Here is a 17,646-nt window from a genome sequence, read left to right on the forward strand (position 1 = left end):
CTATGCTTGTGCACACACTCATCGTCTATTCTATGCTTACAGACAGAAGCGCGCCTTTTCTCACATTCTTAGAATTTCGATTGATTTCTGGACTTTCTAGCCGTTACTGTAGTTTTGTCTGATGACGCTCTCTTATTAAGCTATTCTATTTTAGCAACTGATTCCTCGATCAAAGCAGTGGCGCGGGTGCTAAGGGCGACACAAGTAATGTTAGAGTAGGGGAGGTTCGAACCTCTACTATGTTATTATTATTTTTTTTTTCATACATATTTCGTTTTTTATAAAATAGATATTTTATTGGGAAGGTGCGAGCTTGACTGAATGCCACTTAATACTTTTCATTTTCTTAGTCGAATAATTTTATAAGTTTAAATTTGTTCTTCTTAAATAGCCCTCAAATACATATACGCAAATACATACATATGTATATATAATTATATATGTTTGCCTGCGCGCATAGCATCAAGCATTCCAGCCTTATACACGCGTTCATTTGTATGTGTGCATGTATGTACACATAAATGCGTGCTCTAGTATATTCTAAGAATCCCGTTGCGATTGATTTGTCTTTGCATTGTTTTTGAATTTCCAGCCGCTACACTGGCTTTTCTTTGCTATGTGGCGTCATAACAATAATGTGATTTCGTTTTAACTACTATTGATCGAAACGACGCGGTGGTGCTGTAGGCTGAAGCGCCGGCGATCTTTATTTTAGCTATTTTGACAAACATGCTGTTTGGGTTGGGTGCGAGTTCAAATCCCGCTGAAAACATTTTTTTGTAAATTGCAAATTTTTGTTATTTTAGCTTTTTTATATTTTATTAATTTTATAAAAATGTTTCCTTCCGTGCTATCAATGCCTATAAGCCTACTTATGTGTACATATACATAAATAGATGACTGACGCATATAAATGTCGCGATTCGGGCACTGTAAATGCCGATTGCCACGCCCCTAGTGGCCGTCGGCTCCTCAATTTTAGCCAGTTCTTAGAACGAGCAACCGGTTACCTAAATGCAAAATTTGAATTCTTACGCTCAAAAAATGTGAAAATTACAGGGTATTTTTCGATATGCCACGCCCCTAAAGAGGCTTAAAAATTATTTTTGGGGCATCGATAGAGGAGGCCACCAGTAACTTAACTATCTAAATTTGAATCTAGCTCTTAAACTGTAGGCGATATAAACTTTTGCGGTTTGCCACGCCCCCTATAGGCGGACATATATCTACCATAGCTCGTTGGACTTGGGTGATCAACCCGCGTATATATACCAAATTTCAGATCTCTAGCATCAATAGTGCCTAAAATATAGCAGAATTCGAAAAATCACTATATCTTCAGGTCCGATTTGCCACGCCCCTAGTGGGCGTAGATATATAATTTTTTCACCCATCTTCATAGAATTAAAACATTAGCTTACGTGCAAAATTTCAGCATTCTAAGTTTATAACTTTAGGAGATACAGTTTTGTCCGATTTGCCACGCCCCTAATAGGCGGAGATATATCCGCCATAGCTTGTGATCTTGGGTGGTCGGCGCGGACCTACATACCAAATTTCAGCTTTCTAGCTCTTCAACAAACATGATTTCTGGTATATCGGAAAATGCATTTTCCGATTTGCCACGCCCCTAGTGGGCGGATCGGGAAAATTTTAACACTTTATAAATTGGAGATATACACGAGTATGTGTTCCAAATTTCAAGTCTCTAGCTTCAATAGCGCCGAAATAGATTGCGTTCATACGGACAGACGGACAGACGGACGGACAGCAAGACGGACATTGCACAAAACCAATATACTCATTTCACTTTCGTGAATGAGTCTAAATATTTCAAATCAAAAATCTGCAAAAATTCAAAAAAATCAAAAGATTAAAACCTGACTGTTCAAAAAATAAATGAAAAATTCAAAATTCCAAATTCCAAAAAATAAAAAAAAAAAAGTTAATTATTAAAAATTGTATTTTTGGCTTTTTATATTTTTGGACTTTTATACTTTATAAATACTTCAATTCAAAAATCTGCAAAAATTAAAAAAAAATCAAAAGATTAAAACCTGTCAAATCAAAAATCAATAAAAAAAATTGAAAATTCGAAATTAAAAAAAAAAAAAAGTTAATTATTAAAAAGTGTATTTTTGGCTTTTTATATTTTTGGACTTTTAAACTTTATAAATAATAATTGTGCGTGTGCGTACAAAAGCTAAATATCTCGAAAGCTCAGGTATTTGTTTGTCTCAAACATAAATTTGTGTAAATTATTTATATTTATATTTCTCGATTGTTTTATGTGGTTTTGTGCGAGGGCATATTCAGTGTTACTATTGATAAAAATGCCGCGTCCTAGAAGATCTAATCTTTCCCGGCGGACCCATAATGCAATTAGGCATCGGAATATCGCGAGTCAATTATCTGACGAAGAACGAGAGATCGCCCGAGAAAGGCGCCGCGTTAGTACCCAGCAAAGAAGGGCCTTAATTCGTGCTTCTCAAAGAGAGGCAGCCCGTGAAATGGCAATAAGAAATGGTTCAAGGATTGATTTGAATCGAGAAGCGTTTCGATATGATTGCACCATTGACTATAGCTTGAATCGTTTAGTTTGCGTTGGTCCAATGGACGTTGTTTGCCAGCATTGTGGCGCATTGAAGTTTGCTGGTGAAACGCCCGGTTTGTGCTGCCTTAGTGGTAAAGTGACATTGCCATTAGTGGTCCCGCCACCAGAGCCATTGCGTTCCCTGCTTTATGGCGAAACACTAGAATCACGACATTTTCTAGCGAACACTCAAAAATACAATGCCTGTTTCCAAATGACTTCATTTGGGGCGGAAATTATTGGTGACAGATATAATTCGACATTTAAGGTAATTTACGTTAAAAATTTTATTTTCTATGACTGTCAAAAAAAAAAAAATTTGGAATAATGTTTGTTAGATTTCTGTAAAAAGTGTTTGTAAATCTAACTATAACTATGGCTTTGAATTTAAAGATTCAAGGCCAGATTTGCCATCGCATTGGATCGTTGCAACCTATTGAAGATGCACAGCACAAATTCTTGCAAATATACTTCATGGGCAATATGGAAGAACAACTTGACCGGCGTCAAGAAATCAACACAGCTATGAAAAGAGCAATTCTCCAAGATTTGCATGCTTAGAAATTTAAACCAACCAAAACTGTGCAATGGAACGCGTTTGGTGATAAGAAAACTGATGAGCAATGTGATTCACGCGTCGATACTCAAAGGAAAATTTAAAGATGAAGTTCTTATTCCTAGGATTCCGATGATCTCAACAGATATGCCCTTTGAATTTAAACGAATTCAATTTCCGCTTCGTCTTGCCTTCGCCATGACGATCAACAAGTCACAGGGCCAATCTTTGACTATTTGTGGCCTCAATCTAGAAAATGCGTGTTTTTCTCATGGCCAATTGTACGTGGCATGCTCACGTGTTGGCAAACCATCCGCATTAATTGTTCTTGCACCCGACCAAAAAACGAAGAATGTCGTTTACCACAAGGTGCTTGAATGAAAATCCGATTAATAAATTAATCAGAGTGTATCCCAACCTGAACAACATAGCTTTCAACAATTTTTTACCTAGAAATAATATAGAGGGCAATGCAACGTTTGCCGGGCCAGCTAGTTATTAATATTTAAATTTACCAATTAGCAGCATCAAATTTGCATTCAATCAGCTGTTTTTGTTTTGTTTTGATTATGCACTCCAATAGGCATTAAGCCAGGGGTGCATCGTCACTTACTCAATTGCACTTGCGATATATCGAATGAATATTAATGAAATCAAAACTGCTAAAATGAATTGTTAAACTATTTTTATTTAATTATCTATATTAATTATCATAAACATTTTGTAATTTAAGTTAATTTTAGCTTAAGCCCATGTTGGAGAAAATGACCAGACTTTATCTCGACTTTTCTCTGTTATTCCAATTGGCCACTTTGGGCTATTTTCTCTGTGCATCTTGTAGATGCTTTTTAATGAAAAAATTGAATTATATTAATTAATGCCATCTATTACTATTGTTAAACTTATATCTTACTCATCTAATTAGTCTATTATAAGCTACTCAAGCACTTTATTGTTATATTGAATTATCTTTAATTTGCTCTTTTTATTAGTATTTTGTAACATTAAGCTTATTATATTTGTGCACTTATGGCCATTTAAATTTAATCATTTAATGAAAAATTTCGACAAATATAGTCCTTTTTAGATTTTAATTATCTCATAGGCGCTATTTATATTCATAAGAAATGCTATTGTGAAGTATTAATTGAATAAAAAGTATCTCCATACTATCTTCCCCTCGCCTTGCAGCTGCTGGTCAGCTGATCATGTATGAGATGGGAAGAAGCGGAGATCATCAATGTATGTTCTTCATAGACATACGAACAGAAAAACCACCATTCTACAAACACCAACTCAGACATCACTATTTTCCCATTCATTGTTTTGTAAACAAAGAAGAAAGTTGCCATATTGTCTCTAGAAATAATTCTGTTAACAGGCAAGGTGCCACCCTGCCCTATTAATTAAAATAACATTAAGATAATAGGCAATGTTGCCACCTAGTCTTAAGTCTATAACATTTGCATATGTTGCTCAAAAAGTAATGACGCAAATAAAGAAGGCGAGCTGCGGCTAACATTAGTCGCCAGCAAGCCCCCATAGTGTACAGAAGTACACAAACTTTAAAACAACATATACATTACCTTCTGTTAACACCAACGCGTGCATCGCAGGCTGCAGCGTGTTTCTTCATTTCGCAACAACAATACGTCTCAAGCAGCACACACATATAACTACACCAACTTCACCTCTCCAAGCCCGGACACCACCATTCTACATTTCATGCATCTCCTATAACTGGATTGAGTGGCTTGCATTTGGGTTAGATTGTCCTGACTGTGCTCAAGCATATGCAACCACAATTTATTGTGTGCCAGCATCCCTGCCTACACAGCTAGTCAGTGCGCTTTCTGGCTAGAATGTACTGCCGCCTTAATGCGTTGCTCTACACCCGTTGCAGCAAATACATCTTCACCAAGCTATCACTCGCTAACACTTCTGGATCCATGGATTTTAAGTCATACTACAACTCAGCTATCTAATATATAAGTTAACATAAACATAGCATAAGCATATTTCTCTCTCACTTGCCGACGCTTGTGACATGGTGCCGACGAAACAGTATTGAATTCAGCGCCCTGACCACAGCGGACAGCAACAGTAATCTGACACCTTACATTAGTGTGGGTGTGTCAGCATCACTTTCGAGCAAATCGGCACGCCGATTCGCTGTCCCACACTTTAGTTTTTAGTTCTGTTTTGTATTCACGAGAAAACGTCACGATAAAATTCATTACTCCGGCACCAGCCGTAAATTAAAAGTCTTTTATTCTCTCAGCCTAAGCGAGAGATAACGGGGAAAATAACGTATTTGGCGCCCAACGTAATAAAAGTACTCACGAGAACCCTCTCAATTAATAAGTGCATGTGTTAAACACACTTAACAACCAAAACCAAAGTGCAACTTTAAAAATAAATTGACAAGAAACATCTTGCTTGTGGATTCCAGCCGAATCAGCTATTTTGTAGCTAGATCTGGCTACTTTTTAAGGCCGATTGCTACAAAAATTTTCAAACAGCTATTAGCTACAAATCTGGCTATTTTCAAATATTAAATTTAGCTAAAATGCAAGCGAACTTATAACAAAATTCGCTTCGATAATTTTTAAATGTAAATGATTTAAATGTACTGAGCTTTGTGTAGAATTAATACTACAACTGAAGAATAGGTAAGCTTTCTAATATGCTATGCAAAATTCATTTCTTATCAGTTTTTATACCCTGACCCATTGACGCCATCATTTTGTAAAAAACGCATTTCAAGTACTAGAGACTTGTGCTTTGGAATGTATACACATTTTAGCCATATGATCACGTTTTGAAAGTTTCATTAAGATTGTATGTCTACAAAACATATGGATTACGCCGATATGGCAAATGTTTCTATGAGTATAGCGTTCCACCCAACTACCTTAAAAAGGCAAATTATAAAAGCGACAAAGGTGAAAATGACGAGCTGGTGGTCATAGATGAGATATTATCAGAATTAAATTAATAAAGTTGACTTTTTATGAAAAAAAAAACAGCATTGTTTTCTTTTTTGCTACTTTTTCAGCTATTTTAGAAGAAAGTTGGCTACTTCTAGCTACTTTCAGCCTTCGGTTTTGCTACTTTTGCTGAAAAAGTTTCGGCAACACTGTTGTGGAAGTGAAGAGCACGTGCGAACTCAGCAAACTCCGCAAAAGCAATCGTAAAAAAAAAAACTCTCAGCGAATAACCAAAACTTTCACAAAGCTCAAGCAAGTGCATACACCAAAGGTTTAAAACCAAAATATTTATCAAGTGCACTCACCAAAGGTTCGACACCACACTAACTATCAAGTACGCACACCAAAGGTTTAAAACCAAAATATATATCAAGTGCACTCACCAAAGGTTCGACACCACACTAACTATCAAGTACATAAACCAGAGGTTCAAAACCAGAATAATTATCAAAGGCACACACCAAAGGTGCGGCACTAAGCTAACTATCAAGTGCATACACCAACGGTGCGAAACTAAAAATCAAAAGCAAATTTCCGCACCAAAGTGCGAAAGCAAAAACTCATTCTGTCACAGCACCGGACCGGTGTTGGCAGCGTTTGTCACGTAATCGGACCGATTACGGCAGCGTAGCAAATTAAAGCAAGCAATCCACTCAGAAGACTACGACGACGTCAGCAGAGAGCCGGAAACACCAGGAACAGTCAAGCGCCCCTTCAAATAAACATGTAAGTGGCGTGCTCAGTTAATTCACTCCAGATAAAAAAAAAAAAAAAAAAAATGAAAAGGAAAATAAATGAAAAGAAAAAAAAAAAAAATAAATAAATAAAAAAAAAAATTAAAAAAAATGAATGAAAAGAAAAAAAAAAAAAAATAAAAAAAAAAATGAAAAAGAAATAAATGAAAAGGAAAACAAAAAAAAACATCTAGAATTAGTCACTTCTCGCCGGACAGGCCCCTCGTCGTGTCCCTACTTCTTATTACGGTTGCTAAAGCTCGGATCACCGACTACCCCCACTCACGAAACACGAAATTGACACGCCCCGCTTGTATAAAGCTCTTCTAGCTAGGAACAGGATGCTTATAACAGAGATTCAAAATTTAATGCTCACAGTAACGCTGGCGAGGTCAAACATAATAAATCCCACAATATTTGATAGTCAAGATTTGGAGTCAATATTAACTGAGCACCCCACATCTGTCCCCATTGTCTGTCTGATGGAAACTTCCAACATAAGGGTACTACAGTCCGATCACATAATCATAGATTATCCCATGATTAAGTCTATATGTAAGAAGGTCAGCATTTTCCCGGTCTCGCACGAACACATCGTGCTACAGCTGGATGCCGACACCGTAGCGGAGTGTGACAACGAGGCACTGGCGGTCACTAGCTGCGCAGCAACAACATGTGCGCCCTTCTGCAAGCTGGCGGTACATGACACTTGCGCCCGTGGACTACATTCGGGATCCGTGGCACTCTGCCGCACACAACCCAGCCACTTGGAGACTGTCACCCAAGTAGACGACGGCGTTCTGACCATAAACGAAAGCCCGGCCCAAGTGACCACGGACGACGGCCCAACAATATCAGTAAACGGCACCTTCCCCGTCACTTTCGAAACGTCGGCCATAATCAACGGGACCAAGTACGTGAACCAGAGCGAAGCCCTTAGCAAGAAACCAGGCATCGCCGTGTCACCTCTTCTCAACGTGATCAGCCACGACCCAGTCCTCAGCATGCCACACCGTCAGAGGATGAATCACCACAACCTGCAAGTCTGGAGGAGAAGACGAGCCTCGCACGAGATCCAGGGGGGGATTGAAAATTTTAGTTTGAACGAGGTCGGTCAAAATCTTAAGGGGAGAGTAGTTAACATAAGCATAGCATAAGCATATTTCTCTCTCACTTGCCGACGCTTGTGACATGGTGCCGACGAAACAGTATTGAATTCAGCGCCCTGACCACAGCGGACAGCAACAGTAATCTGACACCTTACATTAGTGTGGGTGTGTCAGCATCACTTTCGAGCAAATCGGCACGCCGATTCGCAGTCCCACACTTTAGTTTTTAGTTCTGTTTTGTATTCACGAGAAAACGTCACGATAAAATTCATTACTCCGGCACCAGCCGTAAATTAAAAGTCTTTTATTCTCACAGCCTAAGCGAGAGATAACGGGGAAAATAACTTATTTTATATACACCTCATCTTCAACACGCTTTAATCAGCACACACTTCACACATCAATTAACACTTCGTAACTCTTCTGCCAACCTGGTTACTCGCCACCACAACTTCGTCTATCATCTATATATGTTCTCAGCAGCCATCTTTAACACAATCACTCCCTCAGCCCGGACTTGAAACTCCAAATCACCAAAGTTATCATCATAGGAAACCACTCTTCATCAATTTATATCATCATATTTTCCCATTCATTGTTTTGCAAACAAAGAAGAAAGTTGCCATATTGTCTCTAGAAATAATTCTGTTAACAGGCAAGGTTGCCACCCTGCCCTATTAATTAAAATAACATTAAGATAATAGGCAATGTTGCCACCTAGTCTTAAGTCTATAACATTTGCCACTGACCAAACAACACATAGACAAGACATGTAGAGCAACGTTTATCCACGCCGCAATATCTGTCTAGCAAGTCACGGCCAACTTCGTATTCGCTCGGCTTGGTATTGGATGGCTCGGGTAATGAAAGATAGCACGACGCAGTGTTGCCATTTTAGCCTATTTAAGGCTATATCTAGCCTATTTCAAAATGAAATAGCCTGGAAAAATGTCAAAATGCCTATAGCCATAAATGTAGCCTTTTTATACCCTGAACCCATTTTCAACGGGAAATCAGGGTATAATGGTCTGTCTGTCCGTCTGTCCCTCTGTCCGTCCGTCCGTCTGTCCGTATGTATGAACGCGTCGATTTCAGAAGATATAAGAGCTAGAGACTTCAAATTTTTTTTTAAATGTTCGTAATTACAGCGCGCATATCAAGTTTATCATTAAAAATCGATACCTCATCCCGATCTTTTTTATCGATAAAAAAACCTTATCGAAAACCAGTTTTAAAATTTATCTTCTACACCTTTATTGCTAGAGTCTCCAAATTTTTAATGTATGCCTATATGCAATTTATACAATTTCGGTTTTTGTTAAAATTTACCCCCCGCCCTTAAATTCACCCCCTCACCCTCACTTTTGTAAAAAGCGTATTTCAAATACTAGAGACTTGTGCTTTGGCAATTACATGCATATCCATGTCATAATCATAATCTGAAAGTTTCATGAAGATCGTACGTCCACAAAAAAGTTATAAAGCAATTAAGTTCTCATAGTAGCGCTCACTGCCGCCCATGTGTGTTTATGCTTGTGTGTGTATATGTATGTAATTGTTTGTGTATGTGTGTGTGTGTGTATGTGTGTGTGTATGTGTGTGTATGTATGCCTGTGTGTGCGTGTTTTTTGTGTAAGCTGAAAGACGCGAAAAATTATTGAAATAGCTATTACTCCAAGGGTTCAGGGGATCTCGTAGTCGAGTAGTCTCGACTAGAGCTTTCTTACTTGTTTATATTTTGGTTTTGTTATTTTTACCATTTTATATTATTTGATTATCTATAGAAGCAAAGCGAACCAAACTAAACTTTTTGTAGGACCTTTTTGTTTAATATGGTATTTACCATAATATACCATGGTAAATACCATAAATTAATTCTGAAATACCATACCATTCGTATTAATATATGGTATATTTTTGTTGAAAAGTTTTGGTCACATTTTGATTCGTTGATCGCGCTCAAAATTGTGAAATTGTGAAATTGCTACATTTGCAATGGAAATTTTATCACTTCCGTGGTCAAATGCTGCAATTGAACGAGTTTTTAGCCAAATGAATATACAAAATTTACAAACTACTAAATCCAGAGACAATTAGCTTGCCATCCCATACAAGCATACACATACACAAAAGTATGTATGCATGTGCTCACTTCACAAGGCAGACCAACGGCACACAAATGCTCATACATGTAGCAAGGGACTACAAGTGTGTGTGTGCATGTCCGTCGCGAGATCATATTCTTTATGCGCCTCAACGCATTCATACCCTTCCCATAAATATATATCGAAACGCTAACATTTTGTTTGCATGAATGTCGCAAACGATTTTAAGATTTCGGTATACTCTTCACTCAAAAGGAAAGAGCTGGGATCGTCGCGAAGAAATTTCAATTTTTGTGCGCTGCTGAGCTTCATGATTTGAGAGCCCACAGAGAGAGAACGAGAGAGTTAGAGAGAGAGAGGGAGAGTAAGACAAGAAACGCAAAGCGCATACATGACCATTTCGTTTGCGTGCTTAGAGCGCACTGATTTCGTCGTGCTATATTTCATTACCCGAGCCATCCAATACCAAGCCGAGCGACTTGCTAGACAGATATTGCGGCGTGGAAAAACGTTGCTCTACATGTCTAGTCTATGTGTTGTTTGGTCAGTGAATTTGCATATGTTGCTCAAAAAGTAATGACGCAAATAAAGAAGGCGGGCTGCGGCTAACATTAGTCGCCAGCAAGCCCCCATAGTGTACAGATGTGCACAAACTTTAAAAATCCCAATCCTGAGGCAAGACGAATTGGTAACTACCCGTGCATTCCGCAACGGCTGAAGTGGAAGTCAGTCAGTCTACGGCACAGCCTCGAGCAGACCTGACTATGACAAAAAAAAAAAAAAAAAAAAAAAAAAAAAAGCTACTTTGGGCTAATTTCTCAGTGCATCTTGCAGATGCTTATTAATGGAAAAAGAAAATTGAATTTTATTAATTAATGTTATCTATTACTATTGTAAAACTTATATCTTAGTTATCAAATTAGTCTATTATCAGCTACTCAAGCACTTTATTGTCATTTTCTATTATCTTTAAATTGCTCTTTTTATCTGTATTTTGTAACATTAAGCTGCAGTGTTATTTTTGTGCACTTATGGCCATTTAAATATGTTCATTTATGAAAAGTTTTGGTAAATATTGACCTTCTGTATATCTTATAGGCGCTACTCATATTCTTAAGAAACGCTATTGTAAAGTATTGTTTGAATAAAAAAATATCTCCGTACTATCTTCCCCTCGCCATGCAGCTGCTGGTCAGCTGATCATGTATGAGATGGGAAGAAGCGGAGATCTTTAATGTGTGTTCTCTGGTAACATACGAACAGAAAAAAAAAGCGTTTGCCATCGACAGGATGCCGGAGCCGGTGTGCTTCAGGCGGAAGTTCTCATCGGGGAACTTGTTGCCATAGATGAACTTGCCGCCAGTGCCATTGTGGTTGGTGAAATCGCCGCCCTGGCACATGAAGTTTGGAATGACGCGATGGAAACTAGAGCCCTTGTAGCCAAAGCCCTTCTTGCCGGTGCACAGAGCACGGAAATTCTCCGCTGTCTTCGGCACGATGTCAGAGCGCAGCTCCATTACTATCCTACCGACGGGCTCGCCATCGGCGGTCATATCGAAGAATACTCGCGGTAAAGTACTCATTTTGGACTGCTTCGAATATTCGCGAACAAACTGAATTCCAAATTGCAACTATGTATATACAAGGGAATATGGCGGATCAGAAGTGCCAGTGAGATATTAATGTACTATTTTACGGAAGTATGGGATACTTATCTCGACGGCCGTTGGAATGCTGATTTGATGGATGTGGATGAATAATCCGGCTCGAAAGACCAAATGTTGCAGTGGTGGCGTCTAGATAGAAACACTTGGCGTATGGTTTTTAAAATTATTTATTTTGTGCCTTGAAAGATGGCGATGTAATTTGTACACATGTCAAAAGGGAGTTGAAAAGTCAGAGACTAAAGCCCAGGAGAGGCAAGTGACGAGAGCCAACGGTTGTACTATTAACAGAACGCTGTTAATTAACATCAACAGAGTGCTGTTAATAACACAGCCGGGCTATGTGGGGGAGGAGCAATCCTGTTAATGGGATCTGGCATTAACAACCCACGATTGAGTGATAGTAGGTTATGCAAAGCGAACAGCTGATTTGACAGCGTGACGTCATTATTTCAGAAAATGGTGGGCGCGCGTTTGAATTTGTATGAAAATCAAGCAACTTTGACACTGTTATTTGTCTTAAAACTAGTAGACTAAATAAAACGAGTTGGGCGGCTAATCACATGTTCTATATAGATTCATGAATCGGAAAAAATAAAGGTTTTTGCTAATTTTTATACTCTAAATTGTTTTCTAAGCAGTTATTGATCATGCAATCCCTTGACCACTTTTACTCTTGCATGTAATGGACTTAACCTTACTATCTAAGGCTTGAATTTGTAAAGCTAAAAAGTTACTACTAAGTATTATGCATTTCCCATCAATCCGCATAATCATACGTACTAATTTCATTCTTTATATTACAAATCCGATGGCCATAGATGATACGCAGCATTGTTAGCTTCTGTCTAAGTTTTAAGAGCTGATTCAGGACGATTATGTGTTTCCTTAGGTTTCAATACTTATAATCATACAAGTTTACGACTTGGCAATTAATACACAAATATTAGTTCATTCTACCGGATGTTTCTGACATGACAGCAGGGGTGAGCAGCACCTTTATTGATGCAGCTTCAACGTGTACTATATTTAAATGTGTAGGTAAATTGGCATAAATAAGCAATACTGATGGCGAAAACCCAGTTAACTATGTCCATCAACCATTCCTACTGACTTATTGGCCATTTTTGCTGCATTCAAGAGGCCTCACTGTTCATTCCATTCCATTATGTACTTAATTTCTTTATTGTATGGTAATAATATTAGTGATTGACCATTTTTAAGGTATTTACTATTGAAATTTCCTTATATATAGTTAATTTTGGTTGTTTTCGACGACTTAGTCGATCTCTGCTGAAATGCCTTCCAAGCTTCAGCCGGAATAACATAGCAAAATCTGATAATGTGACGTCACAAGAGAGCTGTTAGTTAACATTAAAAGTAACGGGACTGCTCTTTGCGCAACCTACTGTGTCTTTTAACAGTGTTAACAACCACTATATGTTAGAGATGGAAGTATTGCAGAACTAGTGATGTGAGCTTAGGTGTGTGGCAAATCGGAAAATGCCAGAAATCATATTAGCTGAAGAGCTAGAAAGCTGAAATGGAATGTAGATCCGCGTCAACCACCCAAGATCACGAGCTATGGCGGATATATCTCCGCCGCAAAAGCTTATATCTCCTAGAGTATCATAGCTAGAAGCTTCCAGTTTGGATAGTTAAGTTACTAGTAACCTTCTCTATGGATGAGCCAAAACATTTTACGCCTCTTTGGGGGCGTGGCATACCCTGTAATTTTCACATTTTTGAGCGTAAGCATTCAAATTTTCCAGTTAGTACCGTTTGCTCGTTCTAAGAACTGACTAAAAATGAAATGTTTACGCCCAGTAGGAGCGTGGCAAACCGGAAAAAAATGAATTTTCTACAATACTTAGCTACTTTTTTGGTGATGGGATGTGAATGAGTATTCCGAAGTTGGTAACTCCCGACTGCAACGTTCGTACTTGTTATACCCTGAACCCATTTTCAATGGGAAATCAGGGTATAATATTTTTGTTAAATGTATGTAATAGGCAAAAGGAGGCGTGGCAGACCCCATAAAGTATATATATTCTTGATCAGGGCGACGAGCTGAGTCGATTTAGCCGTATGTTTGTCCGTATGTTTGAACGCGTCGATCTCAGAAGATATAAGAGCTCGAGACTTGAAATTTTTTCCTAGGTCCGTGTATAGCACGCGTACATCAAGTTTTGCGTTAAATACCGATAACTTTCCCCGTTATTTTGTTATCGATTAAAAACCTTATCGAAAACCAGTAAACATCTTTAAGCTAATTTTTTATGTTTACTTATATCACTAACCAGAGAACACATAGACTAGCCATGTAGAACAAACTTTTTCAACACCGAAAAAATGCGCTGAAGAGACCGGACAACTTCGTATTTGGTCGGCTCGGTCTTCTGAGGCTAAAGCAGTAATAATAAGGCACGACAAAATCAGTGTGCCAGGGCTGCCAGTTTAGCAATTTAGTTGCTAAATTTAGCCACTTTTTTAAATATTTGCAACTTTTTTTATACCCTGAACCCATTTTCAATTGGAAATCAGGGTATAATGGTTTTGTTGAAATGTATGTAACAGACAGAAGGTGGCGTGGCAGACCCCATAAAGTATATATATTCTTGATCAGGGCGACGAGCTGAGTTGATTTGGCCCTGTCCGTCTGTCTGTCCGTCTGTCCGTCTGTCCGTATGTATGAACGCGTCGATTTCAGAAGATATAAGAGCTAGAGACTTCAATTTTTTTTTTAAATGTTCGTAATTACAGCGCGCATATCAAGTTTATCATTAAAAATCGATAACTCATCCCGATCTTTTTTTATCGATAAAAAAACCTTATCGAAAACCAGTTATAAAATTATATCTTCTACACCTTTATTGCTAGAGTCTCCAAATTTTTAATGTATGCCTATATGCAATTTATACAATTTCGGTTTTTGTTAAAATTTACCCCCCACCTCTAAATTCACCCCCTCACCCCACTTTCATGATGATCGTACGTCCACAAAAAAGTTATTAAGCAATTAAGTTCTCATAGTAAGCGCTCACTGCCGCCCATGCGTGTTTATGCTTGTGTGTGTGTATATGTATGTAATTGTTTGTGTATGTGTGTGTGTGTGTGTGTGTGTATGTGTGTATGTATGTGTGTGTATGTGTATGTATGCCTGTGTGTGCGTGCGTGCGTGCGCGTGTGTGTGTGTGTGTGCGTGTTTCTTGTGTAAGCTGTAAGACGCGAAAAACTATTGAAATAGCTATTGCTCCAAGGGTTCAGGGGATCTCGTAGTCGAGTAGTCTCGACTAGAGCTTTCTTACTTGTTTTTAAATGCTATTAGCTATAAATCTAGCAATTTTAAATATTGTTTTAGCAGTTATGTGTGGAGCAGTTTTCAGCTTGCAAAGCTGCTGCAAACATCAAATTAGGTCGAACAAAATGCACCTACATTATTAAAAATGTACTCGCAGTGCATTTCATGGACGACTTGCGAGCCGACATCGGAAACTCAACTTTTAGTCTTCTGTTGGACGAGTCCACTGACATTAGTGTGCAAAAAAAATTAAACTTCGATCATTTTAACAGATATGGACTACAAAGACACGGAAAATGTTGCCATAATTATTATCTACCATATGAGTACTTGACCCAAATTAGTGGCAATGAGAAGTACACCGATTTATGTGAAGAAGCTTACGAACTAGATAGTATTTTAAGTATTTTGTAGTTAAATGTAAATATAATAGTATATAATTTAAGACCATGTTCCTTATTAATATTTTTGCATTTGCGCAGTTAGCAGAGCGCGTGCTTATAAGTGCATGTGTGTGTATGTGTACATAGAAGAAGTGCAGAATGATTAGAATATCAGCTTGGAGGGTTCAGGGTATCTCCCAGTCGAGCAGTCTCGACTAGAGCCTTCTTACTTGTTATTTTTGTATATCTGAGCTTGTTATAAATTAAAATAATGGGTTTAGCAATTTTTTCGGCAATTTAAAAAAAATTTTTAGCAATTTTTGCCAACTTTTTTCCCCAAATCTAGCAATTTTTGCTTGGTATATTCTGGCATCACTGCAGTGTGCTGCGACTGCTGCCACGAAATGCACGCATTACCAAGTGAAGCACGGCTATGCGCTCTTTTTCCCTTATTCACTCTCTCCCTCTCTTTATCCTCTCTCTCTATGGTCTCTCGAATAGCAGCAGCGCACAAAAATTGAAAATTGTTCGCGACGATCTCAGCTATCTAGTTCGTCAGCTTCTTCACATAAATCGGTGTACTTCTCATTGCCACTAATTTGAGTCAAGTACTCATATGGTAGATAATAATTATGGCAACATTTTCCGTGTCTTGGTAGTCCATATCTGTTAAAATGATCGAAGTTTAATTTTTTTTGCACACTAATGTCAGTGGACTCGTCCAACAGAAGACTAAAAGTTGAGTTTCCGATGTCGGCTCGCAAGTCGTCCATGAAATGCACTGCGAGTACATTTTTAATAATGTAGGTGCATTTTGTTCGACCTAATTTGATGTTTGCAGCAGCTTTGCAAGCTGAAAACTGCTCCACACATAACTGCTAAAACAATATTTAAAATTGCTAGATTTATGGCTAATAGCATTTTAAAAAAAAATTGCAATTTTTTTAAAAAGTGGCTAGATTTAGCAACTAAATTGCTAAACTGGCAGCCCTGTCACACTGATTTTGTCGTGCCTTATTTTCACTGCTTTAGCTCAGAAGACCGAGCCGACCAAATACGAAGTTGTCCGGGTTCTTCAGTGTTGAAAAAGTTTGTTCTACATGTCTAGTCTATGTGTTCTCTGGTTAGTGCTTATATGCATTTTATACAATTTCGATTTTTGTCAAAATTTACCCCCCACCTCTAATTCACCCCCTCACCTTCACATTTGTAAAAGGCTTATTTCAAATACTAGGGACTTGTGCAGATACATGCATATCTATGTTATATTCATAATCTGAAAGTTTCATGAAGATAGTCCATCCACAAGAAAAGTTATTGAACAATTAAGTTCCCATAGTAAACCAACACTGCAGCCAATGCGTGTTTATGCGTGCGTGTGTGTGCGTGTATGTGTGCATATGCGAATAATTATTGAAATATCAGTTGCTCGAAGGGTTCAGGGGATCTCGTAGTCGAGCAGTCTCGACTAGAGCTTTCTTACTTGTTATACCCTGAACCCATTGAAAATGGGAAATCAGGGTATAATGGTTTTGTTAAAAGTATGTAACAGGCAGAAGGAGGCGTGGTCAGGGCGACGAGCTGAGTCGATTTAGCCCTGTCCGTCTGTCTGTCCGTCCGTCCGTATGTATGAACGCGTCGATCTCCGAAGATATAAGAGCTAGAGACTTGAAAATTTTGTTTTCCTAGGTCCGTGTATATCACGCGCATATCTAGTTTTTCTCTAAATATCGATAACTACTCTCGATATTTTATTATCGATTAAAAGCCTTATCGAAAGCTAGTTATTTAATTATATCTCCTACACCTTTAGGGCTAGAGCTTCCAAATTTTAAATGTAGACTTATATATATTTTATACAATTTCGATTTTCGTTAAAATTTACCCCCCACTCCTATTTCTACCCCCTCACCCTCACCTTTGTAAAAAGCGTATTTTAAATACTTGTGCTTTGGAATATACATACATTTGAACATTATAATTATGTTCTGAAAGTTTCATTAAGAAATTAAATTATTCAACAAATAAATTCTTATAATGTTGCTCACACTGCAGCGCAGTGATTAGAATATCAGATTGGACGATTGAGGGTATCTACTAGTCGAGCAGTCTCGACTAGAGTCTTCTTGTGTTTTCTTTCGTCTATTGAGCTTAGGATTCAGGATATGTTCCCGTCACTTTTTTTACAAATATACTTTTTGATTGTAAGTC

General features: G+C 38.1%; 1 protein-coding gene and 1 long non-coding RNA gene across 2 annotated transcripts; one reads left to right on the top strand and one right to left on the bottom strand.

Annotated features, from left to right (window-relative positions):
* The first annotated feature begins 5,927 nt into the window (after nucleotides 1–5,927).
* On the top strand, nucleotides 5,928–6,887 carry LOC122756747. Its single transcript, XR_006356591.1, has 2 exons — nucleotides 5,928–6,410; nucleotides 6,489–6,887. It is a non-coding gene; the product is annotated as an uncharacterized LOC122756747 (long non-coding RNA).
* Nucleotides 6,888–10,898: 4,011 nt separating this feature from the next.
* LOC6585765 (peptidyl-prolyl cis-trans isomerase) lies at nucleotides 10,899–11,977 on the bottom strand. Its single transcript, XM_032733025.2, has one exon. It carries the CDS (start codon nucleotides 11,668–11,670, stop codon nucleotides 11,251–11,253), a length of 420 nt encoding a protein of 139 aa, XP_032588916.2. The 5' UTR covers nucleotides 11,671–11,977; the 3' UTR covers nucleotides 10,899–11,250.
* Between the last annotated feature and the right edge of the window lie 5,669 nt (nucleotides 11,978–17,646).

This window comes from Drosophila mojavensis, unplaced genomic scaffold (assembly GCF_018153725.1).
Source record: "Drosophila mojavensis isolate 15081-1352.22 unplaced genomic scaffold, ASM1815372v1 contig_151, whole genome shotgun sequence".
NCBI lineage: Eukaryota > Metazoa > Arthropoda > Insecta > Diptera > Drosophilidae > Drosophila > Drosophila mojavensis.

Coding starts and splice junctions, on each gene's coding strand:
- LOC6585765 (XM_032733025.2), bottom strand. CDS start 11,670: ATGAGTACTTTACCGCGAGTATTCTTCGATATGACCGCCGATGGCGAG.